This window comes from Manis pentadactyla, chromosome 1 (genome assembly GCF_030020395.1).
Source record: "Manis pentadactyla isolate mManPen7 chromosome 1, mManPen7.hap1, whole genome shotgun sequence".
In the NCBI taxonomy this organism is placed as follows: Eukaryota; Metazoa; Chordata; class Mammalia; order Pholidota; family Manidae; genus Manis; species Manis pentadactyla.
Window position 1 is genome coordinate 73,153,688 of NC_080019.1, and position 23,389 is coordinate 73,177,076.

A 23,389-nucleotide genomic window follows, 5' to 3' on the forward strand; every position below is an offset into this window, starting at 1 on the left:
GGTACATACACAGTGTTGTCCAGCCTGCCTGTGCTTGGGAATTATATGAAAGGAAACTACTCCTGTGAGTTTCTGCTGAAATGAAAAGATGGAGAATTATGGTGAAGACTTGGAGGATATCCAATTCTTTGAAGCTATGCAAATACTTCTCAAGACAATAAGTTCATAATAAAAAAGATCACAGAGCTTTGGAGAATGTTGGATGTGGTCCAACACTTTAAATAAATTACTTATTCTTTCAGATCTTCAATTTCAGTATCAATAAAATGGAGTTAAGACATAACTTTGAAAGTAACTGTGCAGCATAGACTTAACATATGCAAGTTAGTGAGTCTAGGGATTGGCACACAATAGTTTCTCAAAAAAATCCTAGTTTCCCTTCTTTCTTTCACCTGTAATATGTTACTGGCTCACTGTTTGCTATTCTTACACCTACTGCTATAAGGAGTTAATGGGATCAGAGGTTTATTTGTCCTTAGATTCCTATTTCTACTGCCTCAAGAAAGCTACTGTCTTCTGAGTAACCAAGGGATGCAGTAGCTGTTTTGTAACGAGACCTTTCTTCCTTCTAAACATGCACTGATTGTCAAAGTGATGGAGGAGGTTCATTATTTAAAAGCATAATTAAAGGGCACTTCCTTTAGCTAAACTAACGAGCAGTAAGTGCAGCAATATTTGCATGTTTAGACATTAAAGATGGAAACAGATGACTCGTAGGAGATTGGGAGGAAGCAGTGTTGGTCGGGCAAATTAATCTCACTGCTGGGCCTCCAGGGTCATTCTTTTGCAAGGCTTCCTCAGAGGAGCGGTCTTTCCTGGAAAGCCAGCTGTACTGGCTTCTTTTGTTCTATGGGATGAACAGCGCTTTCATAATTGTGCCCTAGGAGAAAGCTGATCTTCACTTTAAAAGATGCTAAAACATGATTCCTGGTAAGTTGAGCTTGGAATGTGTTTCTGGATGGACATCCATACTCTGCTTTGGAAGCTTAGGTATCAGCATGAATATTGGTTCATTCTTGTCATCTGTGTACTCATTAAAGCTGTCAGTTCTCCCAAGTCAAATAATGCTCCCTTTTACCCTCTTGGAGCATGCATGCTTTCAGATCAGACTCAGGGTTCTTTCATTTATTAGATAAGAGATGTGGAGAGCACATGTGGCATGTTTCTTATTCTTCATCCTTAACCTGAGTGTTATGCCTAAATGGCAAGACTTTTGTTAGAATGAAAAGCAAGTGCCTGACACAAAGTAAGAGCTGAGACCACTGGTTCCACTTCTCCCTCTTACTACCCAGGGACTTCACAAAATGCCTGGTGGCTCCTAGACACCAGCATTTGCCCTTTATATTAGGATTCAATTTTGTCAAGTTCTTGTCTTTCCATAGTGTGCAATAGATTGAGAAAAATGTCTTTCATCTAATGAATGCAGACATTCAGGTCTGAGGCCAAAGAGGCGTCTCCCCCCAATACCCCACTGGCACCCAGTCCCCGAAGCAGTCTAGAAAGACAGAGGCAGGGCACAGCCAGCACAGTAACTGAGTTAATGCTGCTTCCCTTGGTGCCACCCCAAGGCTTGAGTGTCTGAATTTAATATTGAAAGAGTGATTAAGCATTTTTAATTGTGTTGACATTATTTCCTTCTTTTTAACAATAAAATGAGAAACACTGACTTTAAATATGTATTACAGGATGTCTACTGAAAAAAAATGCATCCACTGCCTCTGGGCAGATGTACAGGCCAAAACACAAATAATGATATCACAGGAGCAAAAGGAACTACTGAGCAGATGCTCGTTAGGAGAGGAGAGACCAGAGAGCAGCCAGGTCTGCCAGCCCAGGGAGAAATGTGTAGAATAATTGGCATCTTTGATTTGTTTAAATTTAACAGTTGTACAGCCTTCTCTTTTAAATTAGGAGGGGAAAAAGGGAGAAGCCAGTGAGATAACAGCAGAGAAGAGAATGACATTCCTCACAGCTCTGTTTCAGCAAGTTACTCTTCTTTAGCACAGCTTCTTAAGAAGAAAAATTAAAGAAAAGTCTTTGAGTAATAATGGGAATTCAAGAAAGCCCTTGAGAAAGCAGCTCTTCAAGCAAGTAGCTCAGGTCATACTGATAAATAAGCCTATGGAACCCCTCAGCCTGTTTGCGGATGCGATGTCCGCAGTGATTCACAAATGGATTGATCTACTTGTCGTCAGATCTTACTGCTGTCATGTGATCAGCTCCACTCATGTCTGGCAACACTAATCGCAACTTCGCGAAACTTCCCTTCTTTCCCTTCGTTCACTGCACCTGGGTCTCTCGGCAACTTCCTCCTTTTGGTCACAGTTCTGCCTCTGGAACTCTGCAGAAGTCTCTTTCTTCCCAATAATAATAGCAGTGGTGGTTTGCTAACTTCTCACTATAGATCAGAAACTTGTAACAATGTGTAACAGGGGTGAATGGAACAGAGAGTTCCTTTGGGGGCTGGTTCCAGGGAAGAAGATGAAGCGGGGAGAGAGTCAGGGAAGGAGGAAAAGTCAGTACGGGGGGCACTGCTGAGGTCGCAGCGGCCGTAGGGGGCTGGCTTCCCTGGGGCTCCTCGGAGGAGTGCGGGCAGCTGCCCAGAAGCGCTCGCTGCCTCCACGCCCGGCTGCTCCTGTGCCCCTCTGGACAAAGGGTGCCCCGGGGGGCTAGCCACGGCTGCTGTGCTGTGGCTCGTGGAGATGCGCCGAGGCCGGGGCCTGGGAGCGTCTCCTGGTCGGCCTGGCAGCCCGGCTGTGCGGATGGGGAGGGGGCCGGGTCTGCGAGCCTGGGGCAGCGCCAGGGCCCCGTGGCTCACGAGTGATGTCCTGTTGCTGCTAGAACAAGTGGCCACAAACTCTGTGGCTTAAAACAACACAAATGTATTATCTTATAATTTTGGAAGGCGGAATTCTGGGCTAAAATCAAGGGGTCAGCAGGGCCGTGTTTCTTCTGGGGGCTCTGATGAATAATCTGTTTCTTTTTTTTTAGCTCATAGACGCTCCCACGTTCCTTGGGTCCTGGCTCCACCTTGCTCTGGCCCTGCTGCCACTGGCACATCTTCCCTGTCTCTAGCCCTCCTGCCTCCCTCACGCAAGGGCCCTTGTAATCACACTGGGCCCACCTGGATAATCCTGGACCATCTCTCTATTTTATGCTCTTCGATCGCATGGGTGGAGACCCTTTTGTCATGTAAGGTAACACATTGACAGGTTTCAGGGATTCGGGGGTGGAAACCTTTGGGGGCCATTATTCTGTCTTACCACAAGTGGCTAAGGGAACCCTGAGAGCCCAGCTGAGGTGTAGGGGTGTGGAAGTCATGAAGCCTGCTGTGCACTGGAGCCCCAGGGTGTGACGCAGCTGCCATGAAAGGGGCTGCAGGGCCAAGGGGACATGGCTCAGGCACTGGGCTGGAGTGGGGGTGCCAGCATGTGGGCACCCTCTCTAAAGAAACAGAGCAAATGGGCTGTGTCGGCAGTCACCTTTCTAGAGAGCAGGGAATCTGGTCACCGCACAGTCTTGGCCCAGGAGGATGGGGAGTGTCCACTGTGGGTCTGAGGACCTTTCTCTGCCAGCACCCCCCAAATGCCTAGGTGCTCTTGGAGGTGGGAAGAGGCAGGGAGAGGGGCTCTGAGAGAAGTAGGGGCTTAGCATGTATTATTGAGAGAAAAAGTGGGAATCACTCTATTTGTGACCCTTCCCAAATCCATTTTTCACTCAGAACAACCTTGCAAGGTGGCATCTTTAAAAAAGTCATTTGGGATTCTGCATGAAAGGGAGAAAAAAGAGGTTCTGGGCTTTCATCCCTCCTCCCTGCTTAGGACATGTGCTCCTGAAAGAAAGTGGCCAGTGTACAGGCAGGACAGTGAGTGGGGTGGCATCACCACATTAGAGGAACGGTGGCCACCGCATCCAGGAGTTAGTCTTTAACAGCCGAACTGGTGTGCTGACAATGCCCAGTTATTTTGCTCATTAAGATGACTCATCTGGACTGGAGCCCGACCTCCAATTAGCTACCTGCTCGGCAGGAGCAGTGATTGAACTGGCCCATCTGACTCCCAGCGTGGCCGAAAGAGCAGATGCGGTGACCTGGCTGTGCATCTTCCTACCTTTCCCTCATCAAGAATTAAGGATTTGCTCACCTGTACTTCTTCCAGGAGCTTTAGAATTCTATGCAAGTAGAATGGCCTTGACGGGCAAAGGCTTAGAGCCAAGACAAATGTGAGCGTCTGGCTCAAATCCTGGCTCTGTTATTTGTTTCTGGGGAAGCTTGGGCCTGAGACTTGCTGTCTCCTCATGTGGGAGGAAGAAAGGCCACCATCCACACCAGGAGCCTGGGTCTGGGGGACTCTGTCCCACTCACACCTGCCCCTTCCCTTTGGGTGTTGTGAGGGGCTGCTGGGGACCAGACATGCTCCTCTCCGTCCCCATTCTTTATCGGGGAGGGGGGAGGGGCTAGGAGGACAGGAGGTGCTGACAAAGGACGGTGGGCCTCATTTAAGAAAGTCCAAACTTCTCAAATGGACGTGAGGCTTTCCTATGTCAAAATAATAGTGCTTTTCTCTTTTATCAGTAGTCCCACACTGGCAACCAGAGTATAAATTAGTTTGGTCTCATGATATATGTTGCTCAATAAGAAAATTTTAAATATTGGGAGATTTTACATAAATGTATTAATTCCAACTTCCGAACAATTGGAGGCACAGCACCAGGTGTGGGTTCCTGTGTGGCCTGAAGTGGTGTGGTGGTTGGCTCTTCAGTGAAGGCCCACCTTCACCCAGCCAGGAATCTCCACTCACCTTTGTTGCCTCTCCTCACCCATAATTATGAGGGTTTGGGACTCCTGCAGGAGAATGCTCCCCAGTGTCCACAAACCAGGCATGGCCATGAGCTCCCCCAGGGCAGGGCCATGTTCTTCTTCTCTGTCCTGGTGCCTATTACAAGTTCTGACACAGGGAAGGCAATGGCTAAGAGAATGAATCTCATTTCTGCATCTTGTGCTCATTGCACTTTTTCAAAGATGCATGTTTTTCCTTGTATGTGCCGGGAGCACCTGTCCTCTTGCTGGTCAGTTGAGGGTGTCACTCAAGCTGTGGCTTCCAATAAGTGGAACATGCCATAAAACATCAGCAGGTTTCCCTCCAAACACCGACAAGTCCAAAGGGAAGATCATTAGAATTCACGGCAATGAGTCAACCACATCCAAATAATATTAAGTTCAGGAGGGGCTGCAAATTAATAAACCTTTCCTGTGTGAGCTGGCAGCCGTGTGTTCTCCTCTGCTCTTGTCTGGGTTTGCACATGACTAACTGCAGGCTCAAGGGATTTGCATTAGCAGATCATAAGTAAAAATCCCATTAAGATGACATTCTTCTCATCGTTATGATCTCTTAAGTGAGGAGCAGTGGATTGTCAGGGGCATTTCCTGAAACTGCCTGTGAATGGATGTACCTGGCCGCCTGTCTTCTCTGGCAGAGGCTTTCTGTGGTGGGGGGGGAATGGCGCTGGCCTGCTGGAAGCGCACAGCTGCCCTGTGGCCTCTGCCTCACTCCCTGGGCACACTCCTGAAGGGCTATGTGGAAACCATGCCCTGGTCTCAATGCCTGTGAGTGACACGCGTCAAGTGCTTCATCTCCTGTCCAGGCTGTGGAGAGGGGAGAGGCAAGACCCCACTTCCACTGCAGCCCTATCCTTGGACCCACTGAATGACTTGGCTTGAGCTATAGTTGCTTAAATTTGATACATTTTATGAATGCCATGGTAGCATTCTTCACATTTACCCATCCCTAAAATTTTCAGTCTTCTTTGAATAACATAATGTTTCAGTTGTGGCCTGTTCTTTTGGAGATCAAGTACCCACTCAATAACATGATATAAAAAACCTTGAGATTTTAATTCCCACCAGCTCCTCCAAACTGCGAAGCCTGCCAAAGTGTCCCCTTCCGCCCCGTCCCGACGCCCTGCCACACAGGAAGCTTAGAGTTCCCTGAGGATGGCCCTTCAACTCACCTCTCTGCCATCTTGGCTGCCTGGCCCCACCCCACTGTGCCCACCACACTCTGTTCAGATGAGGTCCTCCCCCCAGGGGCTTCTCCAGGCCCTCCACCCCAGGTCCACATCAGTGTCCCTGGAATGTCACTCCTCCCAGTTAGGCCCCTGCCTTCTGCCCCAGCACATATTGCATAGGATCATAAACTGCTTATGTGTTCTTTTCTCCATTATCATGGACACCTCTAGAGAGCAGAGGCTTCCACCTACCCCGACCCCCTGATCACTGGTACCCAGCACAGAGCCTGGCACATAGTTAGTGCTCTGATGAATAAAGGCATAAATGAGGTACCATCAGGCATTAGAACATTTACTATGCTTCTGGAATCTCCAAGGTGGGCCAAGAATTTGAATACACAAAATATAAAAGACCAACTGGAGTCCTTTCTGCCAAGGCCAGAAAGTTCTCTACTAATCACAGAGCTACTGGTGGTAAACACACTAAGATTTTTGTTTTCATCAAAATCAAAGCTGAACAATGCTTGAGACTGAAAGTAAAAAATGCAAAATTGTAAAATTTAAAAATGTTCCATAAAATGAATCAAAAGGTCAATTAATCACAGGAGATTTTTAAAAATGTCTGAACTTTTCTACTCTCCTTCCCTCTCTCCCTCCCTCATTTCATTTCTCTCTTATTTTGATCTTGACATCCATTCGCTGCTATGCAAACATTTTTGGGCACCAACTGTGTACTCAGGGCTGTAACTTGCACTGAGGATCTGGAGAGAGTAAAGTGCAGTACTGCCTGCCCAGAGCTCAGCATAAAGTGGGCAGAAAGGAAGGATAAAGGAGTCTCTAGGGTGCAGTAAGTGTTGGGATGGGCTACTGTGTGGGGCCTGGAGAGCACAGGGGAGAGACACGCCACTAGCAAGGTGGTCCAGGATGGCTTCATGGCGGAGGAGACATTATCAGGTATGCACATTCTGGGCAGCAAGTGACTTACATGCAAGAAGATTCTGTCTACGCAGGGAGCTGAATAAGGGGAGGGAGGGCTCTGCAAGCTGGTCTGTATACACCACTGGATGGCTAGCATGAGCATGGTGGAGGTTTCCTATATCCCACCCACTGTAGCTCCTGTCCAGGTGAGCTGGGGCTTCTGATCATTAATAGGCAGGCTTTACGTTTTTTGAATGTTAATTTCTTTAGTAAAAGAGTGCTGTGACAGAAACGTGTCTCCCTTACCCCCCAATTCATGTGTTGAAGTGTTAACCCCCAATGTGACTGTATTTGGAGTTGAAGCCTTAAGGAGGTAGCAGAGGGTGAATGAGGTCATACGGGTGGGGCCCTATTCCAATGGCTAGTGTCTTATAAGAGGAGGAAAGGTACCCAGGCTCTCTCTCAACCACGTGAGGACGCAGAGAGTAGACAGCTCCCTCCTGGCCAGGAGGAGGGCCCTCACTGGGCAACAGAGCCCGCTGGGATCTTGATCTTGGACTCCTGAGCCTTCAGAACTGTGAGAAATCAATGCCTGTGGTTTGAGCCCGCCGGTCTGTGGTATTCTGTTCTGGCAGCCTGAGCTGACTGAGACGAGGGACACAAAGCGTGAGCAGAGGAAGATTTGACATTTTCATAGGGTTTCAGCAAGACTATAAAATTTTGCATTTCAGGGATAATCTAGATCCCTAAATTAAAAATATGTTACACTTAGAAATGAAGACATTTTACATTTGAAATTGGCAGGCACACCTAAGCAGCAGCACAGCATCATGGAAAGGCAGGTCCGAGCCATGCTTCATGGTGCCATGCCAGGTGAGCTGAGACCATGGTCCCTGGGCCCTACTGGGGCCGAGAGCAGAATGAGCTCAAGCATGAGGCATGACTGGCACAAAGCAGGCATCGACAAATGGTAGGAAAGGAGCTTGGAGTCGTCTGGAAGGTGTTCAGTGTATCTCAGGCCTTTCTTAAGTTCACCACTTTGGGAACAGATTTCAGAATTCCTACATTCACTATATCTTTATCTGTAGAACCAGAGTTCTGTCTCCACCTATTTTTAATTCCAAACCCTATGACTTTATTAGCCTATGTGAGTGCTTATCAATCCCATCTTAGAAAACACCACAGGGCATCTATGATCATCTTGGCCACGATAGCAATGTTCTTATTAAAAACCCTCACAATATAGAATTAATTTTAATTCACCTCAGTTCACATTATGGGTTTAAATACATCCTATATACACCATATGGCACTGTAGAATGTAGCTGAGAGGTTGTGGGGAAATCAAATAAACAATGTCACAATTTCACAATTTCTGCAACACCCTGAATTCCTAATTCAGAAGAACATACACTCATCCAGATGCCATATTTGCAGAACTCCAGGCTCCAGCAGGATGGGATTTATTGGGAATGGATTAGGCAGTTGCCACTGGCTCCCTCAAACATCTTTCCCATCAACTTGACATCCTTGATACCTTGTCACATTGCCTCAAGTTCCATCACTGAGACCTTCCCTGAGGTTAATGAATCCCTTCAAAGAGCATATGTCCGTACTTCTGTGTAGATGCAAAAGGGGCAGCTATCATTCTCCTCTCAATGTAAATGAGTTCCTCCTGGAATGCTTCCCAGTAAAACTGTCTGAACTCAGTCCCACTGGGGGTCCGGGGCTTAAGGACCACTGGGAGAAGGTGGGGGTAGATGCAGGTAAGGAGTGCTCAGCTCTAGCTGAGGTGAGGAGGGTGGCACAGACACAGAGTTTTAGAGGGAGAAAAGACTGAGGTTCCTAGAAGTGCTCGGGGTATGGGTGCGGCAGAAAGAAAGCAGAGAGATACCGGGGCTCCAGGTAGTAAGGCCACAATGAGCATCACTTCATCTGCTTCATCAAGCAGACCCACTCTACAGTCCCCTTCCCTGTCTGCGGGCATTCTCCCTTTGGATCATTTAAAACCATTAAAAAATTCATGCCCACCCCACCTCTTCAAGTTTAAGAGAAGCCCAACTCCAGACTTGCTGCCCATACAGACATACGGCAAGGCACAGCCACCTAGAGAGGATGGGGTGCCCCCCACAGTCAGCACCGCACAGCCCCTGGAAACAGACACTTCAAGGCTTCCCATTCAGGCCAGATGCTTCATTTGTCATTGACAAGTAGGACACAGTGGCGCTTGTGATCAGGAGTCATGAGGCTCTGGCATGAGTCACAGATTTTCCCACTTCAAAAAAGAACATGTGCCCACAGTGCACTGTGTCACTGTTTACTTCCAGGTCCCCCTGTCCCTGTTCTCAACCTGTGTCACCAAAAGCAAGGAAACACGGCACCCACAGGGAATAGTGGAGCATCAGAGAGGAGACAGGGCACATGTATGCTATAAAGATGTACTAACAAAAACCAAAAACTGGACCTGAGGATACAGAGAAGCAGCCTCCCAGGAGCTCAATGCAGAGCAAAACATATACATTGGCAGCTCCACTGACTGGTGCTGGGTCCCGCCTGGGAAGTGCAGCTTTCCCCACCTCCAGCTGGTCTAAGGTGGCAGTTTTCATCCTGACTTTAGAGATGTGTCTCCCTGAGCTGACTTTTCCAGAATTCAGCAAGGGGCCAGAGCCTTGAGGGGCCTACCTACTGCCGCCACCATGGAGTGCACCGACCGTCCTGCACAGGGGCGAGCTGGGGAGAGGAGCCCGCTGAGGGCCATACCTGGTCCAGCTTCCAGTGGAACTCTGCTGGGCGGAAGGTGTCAGCCTGGTCAAAGTCCTTGCGCAAGAGGAAGACGAGGCGGCAGTTGTGCACATACAGGGCGTAGTGATGCCGGTTCATTTCTGAAAACCAGAAAGAGGACTTATGGGTGAGAGAATCCCTGTGTCAGTCTCCAGCAGAGGAGTCTCCCCGCCGCCTCACTTAGAACACTTCAAAGGACAGAGGTGTGGGCAGTATCCTCTTCTGCAACTGGGTCTACAGGATGTTCTAGGACACACATGAAATGGAAGAGGAAGATTCAAGAAAGCCCACAGCAAAACTTCTGGGCTTTAAATACCTTATACTCAGATACTCCATCACATCGAGGATAAAAATTATGTAGGTTAACAAACTCTTTCTTGTGCAAATAACTTCTGGGATGGTTATGGGGTTCTTTGACAAAGAAGTCAGCCACCCTGGGCTACTTGACGGAGCTGATATTCTACTAGGGTTCTGGACCTTGTTTTACATTCCAGGTTTCTCATTGGTGACCACAGAGCACGACTCCTTCTCTATCTGATCTGTGTGCAGATGAGGGGAGCTGCCTCACTTTTAGTTGCTGGGAGGAGCGGACAGATTGATTTTCCAGCATTAGACATAGTTCTGTGACTTCCCAAAGCAATGAATACACCCTTCTCTCCATGCACAGACAATGAATGGACCTTTTTCCTCTTCTAATATAAAAGCCTCCTTTCCTGCTTAGGAAAGCTCGTATCATGGATCCAGGATACAGTGTCCTAAAGCCACAAGATAACAGCCATGGGGAGGGGAGGAGCTGTTCCGTGGCCAATACTCAGAGAACTCACATTTTACTATTCAGTAGCACAACACAGAAATCTACTACCCATAAATGTTGGGTGAACGAGCAGGTGACTGGTAGAGTAGAAAGAGCATGGGCCCTAGTTCAGACTAGGAAGGATGGAGCTGTATCTCCAGGTGATGCTGGGAGAGTTATTTAGCCTCAGTTTCCCTAACTGTATCATGACAGAGATACTGGATTATCCTAATATATCATGATGATAGGGTATGGTGATTGATTCATGTACAACCTGTATAAACCTTGCCCATGACATTTGACAGGGAGGAATTAGCATCAGTCCCACTGCTAGGTATGGGCTCTGATTGGTCCTGGCCAAACAGGCTTGGCAAATCCCCCTGCCACAGGGATTGGTTCAGGCCCCAGTTCAGCAGTGTGGGCTATTCTCCTGGCCATGAAAAGTGACTCAATTCAGGCTAGTGATTGGGGAGCTTTTCTGCACAGTTCTGGGAAAGAACTCTTTCTCTTTTAGCAGAAATCTCTTTTAGCAAATAAGTACATACTCTCTCTCTAGAAGTTATAGTATAAAATTGGGAGGCTTGGAGCTATATTTGCTAATATGAAATTCACACATATGGTGGCAGATCTGAGAAACTGCAGAGAAAAGTGGCCAGGGCTTTGATCACACTTTGCCTGAAGTGGTCATAGTTCTGGACATTTTCAGCTACAAGATCTCCACCTTCCATTTGTTATTGTTATTTTTTTTTCATCTGTTATCAGTTTGATCTGTATTTCCTGTCTCTAGTAACTGAAAGCATCTTAATTGGTGCAATGAGGAAATGTGTATAAAGCATCTGTCTAGAACAGATGCGCAATGACTGTTAGTTATTATAAGGACTATTACACTGACTCATGACAACGACAACATAGCAAAGTGGCGTCAGGTGCTATTTAAACACAAGCATCACTGATCCTGAGAACGCAACCAAGAATGCAAGGGAGCAGAACGGTCAGTCGCCAAGTGTGGTGGGATTGGCCTTGGCCAACTTCTGGGCCAGTCTTCAGATTGACAAACACCTGGGCCTGGTTATGGGGTTTTTATTGAATGTTTCTTGTCCCCCTCAGAATTGCCTAACTAATTTTCTATTGTGGTTTCTGTTGATGTCTGTAAAATATAGAAAACCTTTTTCCCTTTAGTTTATTTGAGTCAGGAGAGGTTGTGTGTGAGGAGCTGGAACAAGAAGAATGAAAGGCTAGACCTCACTGGGGGTCTCGAGCACCTTCTAGCTAGGGGGTTTTTCCCTCCCACACCCTCTGTTAGTCTGGATTCCTGGATCACCCCCCACACCAGGGCAACTGGCTCATCCAGTGAACTGACGACATGATACACTCGGGAATTAGTTCCACTTCTTTTCCTGAACTTCTGTGTGTTTTGCTGCAGCTCTCTTTCCTCCTCTTTGCCCACGTCTCCGGCAGCTCCTAAAGCCTCTGGTCACATTCTGATAGAGCAGCAGTCTCCCCTTCTCCTTGGGGAATACAGCCCGTGACCCCCAGGGGATGTCTGAACCACAGATGGCACTGAGCCCTATCTATACTATGCTCTTTCCTATGTATAGATACTTACAGTAAAGTTTAATTTGTAAACGAGGTACAGTAAGAGATGAACAACAATAACTTATTAGTTATTGTTACAATGCAATAGAACAATGATAACAATATATTGTAATAAAAGTTATGTGACTGTGCTTTTTCTCTCTCTCAAAGTATCTCATTGTGCTGGGCTCCCCCTCTTCTCATGATGATGTGAGATGAGAAAATGCCTACATGAAGAGACACAGTGAGGTGGATGATGCAGGCATGTGGCCTACTGTTGAACTTCTGACCACGCATCGGAAGGAGGATCATCTGTCTCCAGACTGGGGGTGACGGTGGGTAACTGCGACTGCAGAATGTGAGCCCACGGACGAGGGGGGCTGCTGTGCTGATCGTCCTGAAGGGTTCTCTCCAAATCAAACGCCAGTGTCTCATCCAGCTCAAAGGCCCTCTGTTCCCCTCTGCTCAGCCTTGACCCATGGCTTGGTGGCCAACAGCGGGGAAAGGCAGTGGGTCTGTCCTTCCACTCTTCTTGTTTCACTGCCTTGTCCCCCAGCCTCTTTCTGGCTCCAGCCATGGTCAGTCAGGGGAAGGCGGATAAGAAGGAAAGAGTTGGGGTCCCTTTAACGAGCCCGCAGAGCCTGTCATGTTCTCGGGGATGCTGCATGTGCACTGTCATGCAGGTGTATGTAGGTGCACTGACTATCTGGAGAGGCGCTGCAGAGCCTAGACCCGGGCAAAATAGTGTTTTCATCTCTCCCCTCTTCCCCCTATCACCTGCACCCCCCAACCCTATTGGTGCAGGAATGACAGCGGGCTAGTTATCATTTTTACACAGGGACTGATCTCATCAGTGACAGTCCCTTTCTGGATGTCTGGGACATTTATGCCAGCTCCAGTCCTTCCTTTGTGGGTGCCACCTCTCTCTTCCTGGTGTGAGTGATACTTTTCCCAGTCGGTCTTTCATGACCTCTCTCGGCCCCGCCCTCTCTCAGTAACTCCTCCCTCCTCCCCCATCTGCTCCTCCCACCAGGATCCCCTTTGCCTGGCATGCAGCCCCCTTGGCTCTAGCCTCAACCATTTCTGGGTGTCCATTTGGTCCACAAGAATAAGAACCCAAACACCTGTGTCCTGCCAAATTGTGGTGAAACACCTGCTCCCCCCACTCTCCTCTCTCCTCAGCCCACAGCTGAGGCAGCCCCCATCGGCCTCTTGCCTTCGTAATCCCTGGTGGGGGGAATCAGGCCAGGCTTTCATGCATCCTGACTCCTGGGACATGAGCCAAACTTTCCCAGGGCTCTCCAGAGTGTTTGCAGCTTGGCTTGCAAACCTCAGCCGGGATTGAGATTCCCACCTCCTCTATGGCAGACAAAGTCCATCCCTCTGAGTGATTTTCTGGGCCTCTCTGGAAGTGCGGGAGCACCCCTTCCCTTTCGTAGCAGGCAGGAGGCCCAGCTGGCTCCCTACCAGGCTGGCTGCTCTGCCTCTGTTTCCTGGTGATTGCTGGGCCAGGCTGGCCCCTCTCTCTTGGAAAGCCCCGTAGGGAAGTGGTTAGCACTGTGTGTGATCACTTATCATCCATCGCTGTCAGTTGGAACTCAAAGATAGCAAGAGGGGTGCATGCCTGAAACAGGGGATCCCAGCCAAAGGATCAGATGTTTGGGGAGAGGCATCTCTGAGAGAGGGCAGGAAGGAGCATCACTCACAGCAGAAGTGGGGAGAAGAGTGCCAGCAAAGCAGGTTTGGAGGGGGCACAAGTGTCCCAGGCAAGAGAGACATGGTAGAGGCTCTGCTATGTGTTCACCTGACTCTGTTTCCTTTGCTTCTAGACACACAACAGAACTCATATCACAACTTCCCCTGTGGTTAGGTGGGCCACGTGACCAAATTCCACCAACAGAGTGTGAGTAAAAGTGAGGCAAGCCACTTGCTGGTCTAGCCAATAAAACCCTTCTATGTTCAACTCTATGCTAACTTTCTGTCTTGTAGTTGAAAATGGCACTAAACAATAGAGGGATGCTGGGTCCCCACCTGCCTGGGCAAAGCTGAGCTTCCTCGGCCCCCTGCCCCACCCAGGGCTGCCGGACGACGGCGTGGGGGAAAACCACGAGGAAAGAGTGTTCGCCACTGAGACGTTTTTCGTTGGTGGTGGCTAATAGTGGTTTTCTTTCTTAGTTCTTTAAAACTTCACTTAGCCCTTGATGACTAATCAATTCTATTATCCAATTATTTATAAATTACTTTCTAATGGGCCAGCGTAATAAGTTTTACTTGGTGGACAAGACAGAAACGAGTGCCATTTTCACAAACGGTGATTTGGAAATCTGCATCGATAGCCTGCCTGTATTCTTTGACTCAGTAATTCAGCTTCTGATTGGGAAATAATCAGAAATGTCCTATAAAGGTTGATATAAGAATGCTCATCATGGTATTTGCATTTAAAAGGAGACACTCTAAACATCTAACAAAAGGGAGCCAGTTAAATGAAGTATAACAAAGCCCCATGACAGAATTTTAGACTGTCGCATAATTCATATTGTTAATATTTTTCATCACAGGGAGAAATGATCTGGATGTTATACTATCATGTAATATAAAAAACAGATAGAAAATTGTAAGGACATTCTACATGCAGATAGAAATAAAAACAAGATTTGGAATATTTCATTACCAAATATTAATAGAAAATACCTCTAAGTCTTAGGATTTTAGGTGATTTGTGTATTCTCTTCTATATTTTTCTGTGCTTTTCAGGTTTTCTGCTATAAATGTGTTGCTTTTCATTTCTTATTTTTAAAAAGTTTAAGGCAAGGACATATTTATAGATTTTTTTTCTTAAGTTCAGAAGATTTAGAGAAAAATCTCCCCCATCTTCTTGGTGCCCATGTTGAGCTGATTGTAAAGTGTTATTTTATAGTAAGGCCAAAGCTGAGCAGTGCCTTGAGTCCTTGCTGATTCAAGGGAGCTGAAATGCCTGTTGGGTGTACTGCTCAATGAAAGGGGAGGCAGCACTGGATAAAGCAGAATTTTCAGCCATGGCTGCACAAAAGAATTCCCCAGAAACTTGGATTTATTGACTGAGGTGGGGCTCTGGCATCTATGTAGTTTTAGAAGCATCTGGGCTATTCCACTGTGTAGGAGGGTTGACCTATAGGTCCAACAGCATGGGTCTGGAATGTGGGGCCAGGGGAGATAGGTACGATCCTGTTTCTCTGGGCAACTGGCTACATTATCCTGGGCCAGCTACTCAACTTCCCATATTCTAGTTTTCTCCTCTTTAAGCAGGAACATTTATATCTGTGTGACCTGCTTCCCAGGGGTATTTGATACATATCAGAAAGGACTACATACGTGTGGCCCCACCTTCTGCAGCTTTGCATTCATATGTATATGCTGGGGCCATTGTGTCAGACACTGTCTTCTGGATCATGATGGGGGTGCCCCACCAGGCACTGAAAGAACAGAGCCACGGCTGATTCCCAGGGTGGTGGGTTGAGCTTTGAGCCAGTCCTAAAACAGGGCCACCTCATGCAGGTCTTTGGGGTCCTTCCTGCATGAAGGTCCCAGAAAAGTTAATCTTTGGCACAACCAACCTGACATAGACTTACTGTATGATTAGGGAAATTGGATAACTCTCTCTGTCTCAGTTTCTAACCCAGAAAATACATTGACATTTATTGTAAAGATCAATTAAAACAGAAAATATGGGGGCCTGCTAATAGCATAATGTGGAATAAAACCAGAAGTATGAGAATGAAAATAGTACCAGATTAATCAAGCACTGATTTTATATCTGGTGCTAAGTGATTTCATACATTATTATATGTTTTTTTCCCCCATTTTACATACGGGGAAATTAAGGCTCAGAGATATTAGCAACTCCTTGAAGGTCACACCTTAAATAGTGGGAAAGCTGAGGTGCGAACTTTGGCTGTACAGCAGTGAGGCTGAGCTGCCAGCCACTCTCCTATACTGTTTTCTCACTGCACTATCTGCTATAGGTATAGTTTATTCGGGATATTTTCACAAAAGCAGCATTTGAAATGGGAAATTGTGGGGTTATAATTTAAAATAGAATTATAACATTTGCATAAGAAATCAGAGTATTTTTGTGTATGTGTGTGTGTGTGTTTGCAAATTGAGGGTAGTGATAAGAACATAGGATTGAAGTTAGCTAGGTCTAAGTTTACATTCCAGTTCTCATACTGATCGGCTGTATAACTTGGGACAGGTTTCTTAATCTCTCAGGGATGTTCCCTTATCCTTAAAATGGAAAACACAGTAATGCTTTTATAAAATTGCAGCTTAGAGCAGTAATAATGGTAATTGCCAACATAGATGGTACTTCCTGTGTACCAGGTACTGTTCTAAAGCATTAGATATACAGAAGTCATTTCATCCTGATAAATACCCTATGAGGTAGATGATACTATCATGCCCATTTTATAGTCAGGGAATGTGAGGCACAGAGGGATACCATGCCCAAGGTCCCCCAGCCAGTAATTGGTGGAGTGCTTGTAACTACCAAGATGTGAACTGCCTTGCACAGGCTCAGTGTACTGGAAATCTAACAAAAGTCAGCTATCACCATTATATTTGGCAGTGATTTTCAAATTATTTTAAATGAGCAGGACCCTTTCATTGAACATAAACTTTTGCAAGTCTTACTATTTAAAATTTGGTGAAGGTGGAGCTGCTTGGCTTGAAGGAAGACAGCTCCCGGGCTCCCCCTCTCGCCCATATTGGCAGCCCTAAGTTACTTCTGGGGAAGTCAGGGTTCTGAAGAACCTGTTTGAAAACCACTAGCCCCAGCCTTTGCATTCTTTCTATCTCTGTCTCTACTTTCTCCCCTTTCCTGGTCTGTTCTACTCTAAGCCCAGAAAATCAGCAGCCAGAAAACCAGAGACAGAATATTTTCCTAGGAATCCCCTCATGCCCCTGCTTTTCCCCACATCCTCTGTGGCTGTGTCCAAACACCCGGGCACAACAGGCAGCCACTGGGGGCCCTGGAACTTGAGACTCACCAGTTTTGTCTGAGTTGCAGAGGATGGTTTCCTTCTCAGCTCTCACACCGGGGCTGGGGCCGTGTTTCATCCACATGGTGATGGTGAACTGATCCGTCAGGTTCTTTGGCACAATCCCATCAGGGATCTTAGCACCCTGCCTGCCGTCGAACTTGAAGGTCATCTCACTGCTGTCCACCAGTAGTCTGGTGGTCCAGTTGGTGGCAGTGCTGGGGGACGGCAAGAGGTCAATGATGCCAGAGGAGGCTCCTGCAGAGGATGGGGGATGGAAAGCACAAAGGGTCAGTCCTCACCAGGTGGGTGTCCTCACCTTCTGTTGTCTGCTCCTGGGTGTGGATGAACTGCTCAGTGTACCTACTCAGAGGTCTGTGCTCCACCCTGAGCTAGGTCACTCAGGAAAAGAAGAGCCAAATGCCATCCCTGCCCCTGAACTGCTTATGGTCTCTCTGGAACCATCAGGAACTTACAGACAAAAAATGTTGCATGTGACAAGACAGAGTGCAATAAACTATTGTACCAGGAAAAGTGCTGGAGGAATTTAGAGAAATGAGGTTACCCTGGTGGCTTTTATAATCAGGAAAGGTTGCTGGACAAGGCCAGGCCTGATTTGGATGGATGGATTCATTCATGCACCCATCCATCCATTAACCTGCTAGCTATTTATCAAGCACTGATCCTGTGTCAAGATTCCTGCTAGGTCCTGGTGACATAAAGGTGAATCAGCACAGTCCTTGACCTGCAAGAGCTCAGAGCCAAGAATCTGACAGACAGCTGTAATGCAGTGTGTTCAGGGCTGTGACTGAGGGAAGTTCTAGGTCCTGATGCCACGGGAAGGAGTGTGAGCCACTTTTTACTCACCACACTTTTTTTACAACAATTTGTTTAGGCCACATGGTACAGTGGTTGAGAACATAGATTCTGAAGTCAGTGAAATTTGAATTTGATGCCTGGCAGCATGACTTGCTAGCCTTGTGTCTGGTAGCAAGTCACTTAACTTTTCTATCTTTCCATCTCCTTCCACGACACCTCCTCTTCCAGTGTGCCGTGGAGACTGAATGGGAGACTGCACGAGAGCTTACAGCAGCAGGCCAGCCACATGGCGCATGCTCACTCCACGTGAGCTATACCTTTATCGTTATTATTACAATTATAGTTATTTCTGCTACCACTATGATTCTAGGCTACATAGTGGGACTGTCAGAGGCATATTTGTGTCTTAGGAGGAGCACACCACCAGCTTTGTGGAGGCTGGAGCTGAGGTAAGTGGGAACAGGTGGCCCGGCAGAGAAGCCTGGGTGTCTCAGCTGGGAGTGTCCTTAAGCCTCCACTGAGCTCCCACTGAAGCTCAGGTGCTACCAGCAGAGTTCTCTGCATCCTTATGTTCCACACAGGAGTGGGGCTCAGCTCAGGGAAGGATGAGGGTGGGGGCTTCCTGATGCTGTCCAGGAATAAGAGAGTCTAACATGTGTCCGGTGCTGGGGGCCACATGCTCTCCCAGCAGGCATGGCACTAGGCAGTCAGTTGTAAATGCTGATGGGATCAGTGGACAGCGGTTGTGTGCAAAACCTGATATTTGTCAGGGCTCACTGGACTTCTGAATTTTGTCTAAAGGCATACCTTGTTTTATTGTACTTCACTTCATTGCACTTTGCAGATATTGCATTTTTTTGCAAATTAAAGGTTTGTGGCAACTCTGGGTTGAGCAAGTCTATCACCACCATTTTCCAACAGCATTTGCTCACCTTGTGTCTCTGTGTCACATTTTGATAATCCTTGCAACCTATCAAACCTTTTTGTGAATATTATATTGTTGTGGTCATCTGTGATCAGTGATTATGACTCACCGAAAGCTCAGAGGGTGGGTAGCATTTTTTAGGAGTGAAGTATTTTTTAATTGAGGAATGTACATTGTTTTTTAGACAATGCAACATAGCACACTTAATAGACTACCGTATAGTATGAACATAACTTTCATCTACACTGGGAAACCAAAATATTCACTTGACTCCCTTTATTGTGACGTTCGCTTTCCTGTGGTGCTCTGGAACCAAACCTGCAGCACTTCTGAGCTATGCCTCTACGGAGCCTCATCTCACCAGGGGACTGGGCTCCCAAGTCAGCCAGCACAAACATCTCCTACAGTTAAAATGACCCTTGATTATCCTTCAGGAAGGTGCCACTTTGGAAACCAATCCACTTCTTTGAGAATGTTCAACCCAGCCAGTTTTCCCTCTTGGGAAACAAATCATCTTGGAACAGATCATCAGGTCTGGGGTGGAGTACCACTGGTTTGCAATGGATGGTTATGCTATGTGAAAAATATGCGTCCTTAGAATCAGATGCTCTGTTTATCACTGTGAGAGGCTCATCTTTTGGGAGGCCTGCGAGAAGTGCAGTATCTGAGAGGATGGGGGATTCTGGTCTCCCAACTCATGATCACTCTGCAGCTCGGGCTCATCAAGGGGAGAGGTGGGCAGCATTGACTGCATTATTTACATGTGTACCCTAGAGGTTTTGGCTGGTTTTGTGCCTGGCACAATAGGCACTCCATTAATGTTTATGACTGCCTTTCCTCTTGCCAGTACCTCCACGAGATGCTTCTGGCCATCTACCCAGTGCTTACATGAGCTGCCATCCGGCCTCTCGCCCAGGCCCCACACCACTCACCAATACTTACTTGTTCTCAACTCTTGCCCTTAGAGCCTGGTTTGATATCTGATAAGATTTTACTTATCTGCTAAATTTTACTCATCTGAAAGATTAATGCACACTAATGTTTTAATGACCTACAAAGCCTCCAGGGTTATCACCTTCCAAAAGTATTTGAAAGAAAGAAATCTATCAAAGTGGTAGCAGGTAGAGATTTGGGATTCGGTAGGGAGAGAAAGATATGTAGTCTTCTGCAACAAGTTCATTTTCTTAGAAATGTCCAAAATGGCAGCCTCTGCCCTATGGGTAAGGTAAGCTGGCTCTGATACCAGGATCTGTCCAGCATGAAGGCAGCCCTGAACTGGGCACATTCAGAGTGTGTGTCAGATCCTGACATTTCAGGTGGCCAGAGGGATGCGGGCTAAGCCCTCGGGCTCCTGATTTCCAGCTTATGCCAGTGAAGCCAACCGTCGAGCAGGGCCCCGTGCAATGGTGTGTGCCTAGTGGCTTCCAATGCTAGCTTTGCTACCACGCCTTTATCACCATTTTCCTAGGAACCTTTTCTTGGGCCCTGGCTGCCAGATCTGAATTAAGTACTTCAATGCTTTTTGTTAGTTACTCACCTATGCAGTGAATACTATTATGATTCTAGTTTACATAGAAGAAACCTGAGGCTCGGTGAGCACAGCTCACAGCCAGCTGGTGACTGGACCTATCACCAGGACTTTGCAGCTCCAAAGCCCATGGTCCCCACTGTAGCACCTCAATAAACCTGGGGGGTAGATCTTGTAACCTCCTGTACGTTTTATGAACATGGGAACTGAGGCCCAGAGAGGGGCATGAGTTGACCAAGATCACACAACCACACAGCTAGCTAGAGGCAGACCCAGCTCGCAGACCCAGCTAATGCTCTTTCTGCCACACAGGATAGTGTCTTACCAAGCAGAGCACAGTCCCCTGGACCCCTCCTCCCTATATAGGCAGCTGTCCACAGAGAGGCACATTGTGGAGAGTATGTGCCCTGGCAAGGCCAGCGATGCCCAGCCCCCTTGTCTTGTCGGGCGAGGGGAGCAGCAGGCCACCCTGACTAACCCACAGATGTTGCCTAGCAGAAAGCACCAGGCTGCATGTAACCAGATGGTGCAGACTTCCACAAACTTAACAGCTTGCATTTCATTTCTTGTGCACTTAAACAAACTGGGGGAGATTTGTTTTCTTCCAAAGTTCTTCTCTCTCTCCTCTCCCCAAGGGATCCCATGGAAAGCAGGGCATAAACCGAATGCACCACTTGCCAAATGGTGAGGCACTCTCTTCCTATCAGGGTGTATTTAAGACACTTGCTGGGAATCCTCCGCAAAGGTCCCTGGGACCCACCAGGCCGCCGAGGTTTACCCTGGTCTGGCATACAGCAGCTGGAGCTTGAGTGTGGGGGCTTGGGGCCAGAACTGAGGTATGAGTCCAGGGTACCCTGAGGCCTACCAGGGTGGGGGAGCCTCTCTGGGCCAGCAACTAGATAAAGATGCGGGCACATGGGTGTGAGAGCCCAAATGGAGCCTGGAGGCAGAGGTCGCTGGACTTCTTAACGTCAGGGCTTACATGCTGCTTGGGATGGTCTTGGTGAGGGCAGAGGGTCCTTAGCACTACAAGGTGGGCCTGTGGCAATGGTGATGGACATGCCTCCTCATGGTCCCCCCTGGGGCATGGGAAGGGACAGGGATACATAGGAGGGTCTCAGGGGAGAGAAGCCACTGCAGTCAGGGACACAGGCCTCATTCCATATTCTCACAGTTGTCAGTATCAGCTCCATATTACTTCAATAGATGTTCATGTAATGTCTAAGCTATGCCAGGCACTGCGGGGAGAATGCAGCAAGGAACCCACCAGAAGTGGGCCGTATGTCGAGAAGCCCAGTAGGAAGTCAGTTATTGTTCAAGGGTGGGATATGTTCGTGGTAGAGAGTGTCTGGGGAAGCCAGAAGGCCCTCTTGACAAATGCTGACCAAGGACTCACAGTGGCAGAAGGCATTCCATTCTCAGCATGCTTCTCTGATCCACTGGTAGCGCTTGGCCGCGTGACTTGCTTTGACCAGAGTGCAAGCGGTATGTGTCATACCAGGACAGAAGTTTCAAGAGCCAGTCCATGGTTTCTTCCCATCTCTCATGAGATCCACAATACCCTAGCTAAAGGCTGTTCAGTTAGCCTCCATCCCAGTGGGAAACTGATATGGAAGAAAGCCGATATGGAACAAAGCCACAGTCAGCCCAGGAATGACATACAGGAGGAATAATAAATAAATCTTTGCTATTTTAAGCCAAGGAGACTTTGGGGTCATTTGTTACTGCAGCATAACCTGTATCCTGACAGACAATTCACATAAGTGACTGACATCAGCAACCACAATTCCTGTCTCTCCATCTGCATACCTGCAGCATGGATGGAGGGCTTTCTGATGCTCATGCAGGAGAGCACAGCCTGTTGACCCTACAATCAGACCATCGTTCCACCTGGAGTCCCGGACAAGAGGTGTTCCTCCGAGGCCTTGGAATCAGAAACTTAGCTGTCCAGGTGAAGCGAGACTGGCTCTGGACGAGGGCTCAGCTATGCTACTGGAACAGGGCTATGAGTACCCAGTTGCTGACCAGCTTGGGCAAGGCCACTGCGGGCAGAACCCTTCTCCCCACTGTAGGAGGGCATGCCGCGTGAGAGCTGCTGAAATGACATCAAGGAAGGAAGCATATCGGTTGAGAGGGCCACTGCTCACTATCATCGTTCATGAGTCAGCATGTGCAGCCCTTTGTTGGGAGTGTGATTGGTGATTTAATATGATTCGGTTCTCCTTAACGGGCTGGGCCCACTGCAGCTCTCTGAGATTGGAAGCTCAGGTCAGACTGGGACAGAGTCTCCCCTGGGAAGCTCAAGCTCTTTAGAGGTGACTTGGAGAAACTGATGACAGCTTCCCACCTGTAGCTGGGCCATGCTGTGGGTCTGGAAGCCTCTAAGCATGATTCTTAGTGATGACAAGCTTTGTTAAGCTTCATGGAACAGTGGAAAACCTCAGATTTAACTTTTTTTTTTAGCATGTCTTCCTCAGGAGACTGAATTGTTAAGTGGTCTTATTCTATATAACCTCAAGAGTTTCAGCATTTGGACACTCACAAATGTTTGGTGAATTAATAAATACAGGAATGAATGAATGAGTGAATGAATGAACGAATCCTCTGTGAAAACCTCCTGGGCTGGGAGTCTGTAAATCCTGAGAACATCTTAATGTCTGGTGATCTGAACTGTGCTGACAGGTCGGTCACTGGATTTAATGGCAGGCTTCCATCTGTGGCCTTACCTTCAGCAGACCCGTGTTTGAAGGTCTTGACCGCACATACAAAATGGCTGGCACGGGCATTGCATGTGGGAGATGCCAGGCCCCTGCCAGGAGGCCTGTGATCCTGACGAGGAGTGGCCTCTGGCCTCAGGGCCACAAAGGGCATGAGCATCACAGACTGCTTTTCTCTTTGCTGTACTAGGTAGTGATGTAGGGGCCTCGGAGCAGGCCTTCCCTTGGGCTGTGGTTAACGTCAAATGTAATCTGACTAAGAGTTCTCCTTGAGGATTTTGTTGAGCATTTCATACTCAGGGCAGTTCTGTG

General features: G+C 47.6%; 1 protein-coding gene across 1 annotated transcript in view; it reads right to left on the reverse strand.

The window, feature by feature from the left end:
* CLSTN2 (calsyntenin 2) overlaps nt 1–23,389 on the reverse strand; it is a 556,759-nt gene that overhangs the window by 60,373 nt on the left and 472,997 nt on the right. Inside the window, exons 7-8 of the mRNA XM_036877289.2 lie at nt 17,098–17,346; nt 9,685–9,806 (exon numbers count right to left, since the gene is read on the reverse strand). Of these exons, the coding sequence (XP_036733184.2) occupies nt 9,685–9,806; nt 17,098–17,346 (371 nt within the window). The remainder of the gene's footprint in view (nt 1–9,684; nt 9,807–17,097; nt 17,347–23,389) is intronic.